The 6,661-nt window shown below is 36.2% G+C and overlaps 1 protein-coding gene across 2 annotated transcripts; it reads right to left on the bottom strand.

The window, feature by feature from the left end:
* Positions 1-725: 725 nt before the first annotated feature.
* Positions 726-2,867, bottom strand: LOC113077167 (uncharacterized). Of its 2 annotated transcripts, none has more exons than XM_026249628.1 (6): positions 2,734-2,867; positions 2,546-2,626; positions 1,462-1,690; positions 1,224-1,378; positions 1,039-1,143; positions 726-951 (listed from the first exon to the last, which is right to left on the bottom strand). In XM_026249628.1, exons 1-6 carry the CDS (start codon positions 2,857-2,859, stop codon positions 931-933), a joined length of 717 nt encoding a protein of 238 aa, XP_026105413.1. In that variant the 5' UTR covers positions 2,860-2,867; the 3' UTR covers positions 726-930. The 2 variants fall into 2 exon arrangements, with proteins under 2 accessions (XP_026105413.1, XP_026105414.1); XM_026249629.1 differs by having other exon boundaries at positions 2,546-2,623; positions 2,734-2,833.
* Positions 2,868-6,661: the final 3,794 nt, after the last annotated feature.

The following is a 6,661-nucleotide window of genomic DNA, read 5'->3' as shown; positions in this document are numbered from 1 at the left end:
AATGGATTATAAAAAGATATACATGCATTTGTGTGCACACATATAATTGTTAATATTTTAAATATTTGCAAATTGTTAATATTTTTATTTTCGTGTGAAATAATTTGTGCACAAACATTTGAATTCTATGCATGGATTATAAACATTTTGCATTATATGAATTACAAATATGAAAAAACGGATGTATAATATTTATATATGTAGACGTTAAGCATGCATTTACATGTTAATATTTTAAGTTTTTGCATGGAACAGTTTTTTGCATTATAAACTATAAATATAAAAAAAACTGCTTAAAATGTATGTACACATTATGCATGTGTGCATATGTAAATGTTTAAGATAAAAGTATTGTATGGAATAAAATGCAAAAAAAAAAAAAACGAAAAAAAAAGATACTTACGGTGAAAATGTATGGGTGCAAAATAATGTTCATTTTCATCGTGTTTTTTGTATGGAAAATATTCAAATATCTACATATACATAGCATTTATAAGTGCATACATTTCACTAATTAAGTAGACATTTTATATGTTTTGCATGTGTATGTATACAAACATTAAAGAGCACAAAAGCATAACTTTATAAGAACTCAATATTCACTTACCCATTTAAAAATTCTCATAATATTTGATGCATCAAAACAATCCAAACAAAACCTAAGTGAGCACCTGCCACCTATTGGCCAAACTGCATAGGACACTATGTAGAGGTCACTAACTAGATGTACTACAAATCCTTTTATTTGGCAGTTTAACACTAAAAAAATACACACACAACAGATACAAAATTAAATGAAGGCAAGCAGCAATTTGGGAAGCCATCAACTGAGCCTGCCAGAGAAAAAAAAAAGCCCAAAAACAAACAAACATTCTACAACTGTCGCAATATTCTTGATTTGCATACTAGCATTGGTACACACTGCCATCTTTAGTTCTCAGGAGGAACTACCTGAAAAAAAGAAACAGGACTTGGAATATAGAGCTCAGATGAATGAAACACAGCAAATAGGTGTTGAGCGAGTGAGGAGAACCGTACCATCTCCAAATCTTTGATCACCACGACACCTTTCTCTATTTCCAAGTCACTCTCAGTGTTATTGTGTGACCGGTATTCCTCGCTGTCCGACTCAACCGCGCTGGGCTGCAGGAGAAAAGGAGCATCCCGACATTCGGCACAAACAAGTGACGCATACCAACAGGACTTCAGAAGGTAATGCAAACCTCATAGTCCGGATCAGCTGCGTGGTCTTCCTCGGCCAGCTCCTGATTGAGCGCCTCCACCCAGGAGTGCTGCTCTACCTCCTCTTCCTCATCCAGGTCATCCTGTTTTCTCTTGCTGCCTTTGCCACAAGGCTTTGTAGGGGAACAACGCACCTCTAAAGCAGAAATAAAACCACACCTGGCTGCTTCTTTCCATATCGGAAAAGCTATTTTATCTGAAGTAAAGGGAGGAGCATACCAGGGGACACCGAACAGCCAATGCTGGTGCAGACTGGATAACCCAGAGCGCTCTGGATGCGCCGGGGCAGGACGGCCAACAACAGCCGCGTGACCCTGTGAAGACGCTTCCGGACTGTTCTGCACTGCCTTTCTTTTGGGGAACCACTTGTTTCCTCCCGAGCGGGAGAGACGGACTTCACCGGGGTGGAGAACCCAAACAGCCACCACAAGCCACGGAGAGCTCGCATCTGAAGAGAAGGCATGCTAGATTCAGAAAATGTCTATTCAAGTTACAGTATCCACCTTTAAAAAAAAAAAAAAAAAAAAAAAAACAGAACAGATAAATAGTCCCTTATGCTGCTTGATATTGCAAACAAGGATATTTACATAGGGTTAAATTAAGTTACGTCAAGTAAATGTTAACTGGGAAAATAGGACTCAACATCTCACTTTAATTTGGTTTACCTTGACCAAATAAAAAGTGAACAAATTAAAATGAAAACAGAAAATAGACAAATTAAAACCCATTTAAAAATGTTAATTAGAAACTTTAATAGGATCTCGGTGATACTAAAATAACACTGATTACAAACTGGTATGTGTTACAATATAATTGTACATTTTTTAACACTGGTTTGCGACACTGGGTTTCTTCAGTGTGGCAAAATAAGGCAGACTATTTAAATTAAACTGAAAGGGAAAAGATACCATTAATATTAAGATTATTAAACAACCTCAAAACACTTTCGCTATATATATTTTAAATGAGAAGAGACTACTAACAAACCTGTACCAGAATGCAGCTTTTTCACAAAAGTGAATAAATTATAAATTGGTTGAACTAGCGGTTTAATTTTAGCATGCTACATCTACAGAACACCCTCTCTCTCCAGTCTGGTGTTTAATGGTTTATCTGGTTTCCCAGTATGCAACAATGAAATGTGTCCATTGAGACCAGCAGACCACTTTAAGCTAGTTTTATTTACAGTTTAATAAGAGTAACATAAATGGCTTGAATATTTAAAAGATAATGCCACACGGTTGTACTCCGAGCCAGGGTGCGGTTTGTAATCACTTTTCTAGTTCGCTAGAGAGTTACTCACAGTAAATCTGACTGGCCAAAACTGTGAAATCCGACAGAAGATGGCTGAAACAACTCCACCTCTCTTCGCCACAGCTTTCTTCTGTCGAGAACAAAAGTTTTGTCTGAACAAACTATATTTTTGTACGTATGAAGACAAATAAATAAACAATTTGTCTCGGTGTGATAAATTTAATCAAGTAAACTTGCCTCTTGGCCCTCAAATTCCTCTGACTCGACGGGATAGCTGCACTGGCTAGTCATCTCGATGCTATCTGAACTAATCCACCGACTGCGGAAACGAGATTCACTGCCAATTAACAAGCAGCCATGCATGTGTTAATTAAAACAGGTGAGTTTTTCCAGCCCACTGCAGTTTGTGCGCGTGTCCGCGTGCGTGTGTGCTGCATACTAAACACTACATGCTTTTTAATATACATTATGGGGGGAAAATACACAAATACTCTTATGTGCGCGTTTGATAAACTATATACAAAGCAACAGTAACTAACACTTGTTACTTACAAATTAATGTTTAAATCTTGGTAAAAAACAAAACAAAACAAAAAACAACAACAACAACAAGGAAAACTTAAATAATAAAAATCAAATATATAAAATAAAAATTAGGCTATATTTTAAACAATGATTTAATAAGGTAATTTCCCCGTTTTAATTAATTCATTAAACTGTAACTTAAATAAAATACCTATATGATTGGACATCAAAAAAGTAATAAACAACAAAAGACAATCCTAAAATTCATTCATACCTATTTTAATTAGGGCCCGAGCACCGAGGTGCGAGGACCCTCTTGTATCTGCTTTGTTTATTAGGGCCCGAGCACCGAGGTGCGAGGACCCTCTTGTATCTGCTTTGTTTTTTATTAGGGCCCGAGCACCGAGGTGCGAGGACCCTCTTGTATCTGCTTTGTTTTTAGGGCCCGAGCACCGATGGTGTGAGGACCCTCTTGGAATTGCTCCGTTTATTATTAGGGCCCGAGCACCGATGGTGTGAGGACCCTCTTGGAATTGCTCCGTTTATTATTATTATTATTATTAGGGCCCGAGCACCGATGGTGTGAGGACCCTCTTGGAATTGCTCCGTTTATTAGGGCTCAAGCCCGAAGGGGCGAAGAGCCCTATTGTTCTTCTAAGGATTATTAGGGCTCAAGCCCGAAGGGGCGAAGAGCCCTATTGTTCTTCTAAGGATTATTCTTCTTATTATTATTTTTTTATTTTTTATTAAACCTTCCGGGGTTTTTTGGAGGCCTTAACATGCTCAAAAACTCTTGAAAATTGGCACACACATTGGAATCTGCGGCCATCAGGACGCCACAGAGACTGGGACCCGGGCGTGGCACAGGGGCTCTACAGCGCCCCCTGGAACACAGTCAGAAATCTTGAACCATAGCTCACACACACTTTCATGTATTTATATGAAACTCAGTACACTTATAGATCTCATTGAGCCGAACAACTTTCGCACTCTATGCCATAGGCTCCGCCCAACAGGAAGTCAGCTATTTAGGGCTGTTTATAAAAAGCATGCTCTGGAATTTGATATACTTGTCATAGGTCTTTTACTTGATTGCCACCAAACTCGGTCAACATGATCTCAAGACATTGGGGATGGAAAATTGCGAGGGGATTTTTGATATCTCGAACGGTTTGCCCGTGGCGAGGCGTTGAAATTATGGCGAGAAATGAGAAACAGGAAATGTCTAATAACATCCACATACATTGCCTGAGTTTGATCAAACTTCATTGGTTTGTTCGTTGTATGATACCGATCGCATATATGTGACTATTAAGAGTCAACATTATAGCGCCACCAACTGGCAGCAGGAAGTGTGTCATTTTCCAAATGCTTTGAATTCAGCATCTTATTTTTACTCTATTTACTTAAAACTTCATCAGAATAATGACAAAACATGGCCGATGTAAATCTGTTGTGGGGATATTGATATCTGATATTGTGTTGCCATGGCAACGTGTCAAACTTGAATGTTCTGTTATGGTGAGTTTGAGGCAGACAACAAGCTCAGATTTACATGAAACTCAAAACACATATCAGTATTAGTGATAGCTAGACAATGGCAAAAGCTTTTAAAAGGGCGTGAAGGAGGCACTCTATAGCGCCACCTTTTGTCAAAAGTGGGGGGGTTAGTTTTAGCTACAGACACCAAACTTGGTACATAAATTGTTCTTTTCAAGACGGACAACTTTCTAATTCACAGTCATCAGCTACGACCAACAGGAAGTCGGCTATTTTGATTTGAATATTTAAATTGAGCTTTGATTTAATGCATACTCCTCACAGGAAATGTTCACTATACTCACCAAACTTTGTCTACATGTTGAAAAAACATTGAGGAACTTAAATTGCGAACGGATTTTGGTTAGCTTGAACGGTTTTGTCGTGGTGATTTTTTGAAATGACAGTAAAAAGGGAATCATTAATTGTCTTGTATTTTTAAATTGCAGCTTCCAAACACTTAAAAAAAAAAAAATCATACAGAGATCAAATCATTCTGAGGACATATGCATAGTTTCATGACTTTACAACACTGTATGATTAAAAGAAAATTAAAAAACTGTCAGACATCTCAACTCACTCTGTCCCTCTGTTTGAGGAATGTATGTGTGCTGACTGAGTGTGTGTGTGTGTGTGTGTGTGTGTGTGTGTGTCTGTGATTGGGGGATGGGCATGAGCTGAGTGGCAGACACAATGAGAGAGAGAAAGAGAGAGAGAGAGAGAGACTTAATCATCTCTTTAATCACCAGAAAAAAAAAATATTTTAAATTGTTATTTTTTGTTGCTTTTGCTAACATTGCTGTTTTCATTACAGCTTAAGAAATCTCTTAGGCCTTATCCTTTTCTGACAGTTTCAGGAATTAAAAACAAAATTCTAAAAATACTTATTTGTGCTGCAAATAATAATTTAAATCTCATTTGATACTGACCTATTCCATCCTGTGACATGACATTTATCTTAATTTACATAATCTCATGGATGTAACAGTAAAACTGTTCAGCTCACAGATGAAGACTAAGCTGTAATGCAAGCAGAACTTTCACAAATGCTTGTAAGTCATTAAAGAATTTTATAACACTGTAAAATAATGTCTAATTTGTTAACATTAGTAAATGCATTGGTAACACTTTATAATAACTGCACTCATTAGTAAATAGTCAGTTCATGCTTTATAAAGCCTTGTCCCAATATTAATAGTCAGTAGTAAGCAGCTTATAAATACAGCTATAAATAGCTTGTTCTTGGTTTATAAGCACATTTATTAAAAAGGAGAGTAAAGGGTCAGTTATCTTCCTATGAAAAATAAAAAAATAAAAATAAAAAAACAACAACACAGATTGATACAGAACTCAGAAATTTTATTGTGGATTTATGATAAACTCAGCCTGTAAATGAATCATACTCCTCCAAGAAGACACAAGTAGTTCACACCAAACTTTTTCAACATGATGCCAATATACTGAAGATGTTAAATTGTGAATGGGTTAAGGATACCTTAAATGGTGTGGCCATACCGATTTATTAAAGTAACATAAAAAAATACAATAGTTATTTTACTATATCTTTAACATTCTTCATTCCAACTCTTCATAATTTTTTATATACGTAGAAGTCATCATTTGAAAGAAGCACAGCAAGTTTCATAGCTTTATCATTTTCAAGAGCCAGCTTAAAATTAAAACTATCATAACATATAAATCAAGCTTGCAATTCTTAGTACCAATAATGGCCACCAGATGGCGATATATGATTACTTTTAAATAATTATTGTAGAAACAAGTATGATTTAAATCATTTATAGAAATCTTTCAAAGAAAAATAATATGTATTTTACTGATAAAATGACCCTCACTTAATTAGAATAATATGCTGAAGTATTGTGAAATACTGTGTATTAAGAATAATTCTTTATAGGCTTTATGGACAGATAAGTTTGGAGTGACTCTTGAAGGATCAGCACCACATCCTCTTTTACCACTGTTTAAAGAATTTATCTTACAGAACAGGTGCGAATTAGTTTTGGATAGCTTGAACGGTTTTGTCGTGGTGATTTTTTGAAATGACAGTAAAAAGGGAATCATTAATTGTCTTGTATTTTTA

This window comes from Carassius auratus, unplaced genomic scaffold (genome assembly GCF_003368295.1).
Source record: "Carassius auratus strain Wakin unplaced genomic scaffold, ASM336829v1 scaf_tig00021896, whole genome shotgun sequence".
Classification (NCBI taxonomy): domain Eukaryota; kingdom Metazoa; phylum Chordata; class Actinopteri; order Cypriniformes; family Cyprinidae; genus Carassius; species Carassius auratus.
Note: the sequence above shows the minus strand (reverse complement) of the source record. Positions and strands in the feature narration are given on the sequence as shown.

What these genes read in the sequence shown, in the direction of transcription:
- LOC113077167 (XM_026249628.1), bottom strand. Translation starts at nt 2,859, where the DNA reads ATGCATGGCTGCTTGTTAATTGGCAGTGAATCTCGTTTCCGCAGTCGG. An exon ending in AGGAATTTGAGGGCCAAGAG is followed by an intron (nt 2,627 to 2,733) that starts GCAAGTTTACTT and finishes TGTTCTCGACAG; the next exon opens with AAGAAAGCTGTGGCGAAGAG. An exon ending in TTTGGCCAGTCAGATTTACT is followed by an intron (nt 1,691 to 2,545) that starts GTGAGTAACTCT and finishes CCTTCTCTTCAG; the next exon opens with ATGCGAGCTCTCCGTGGCTT.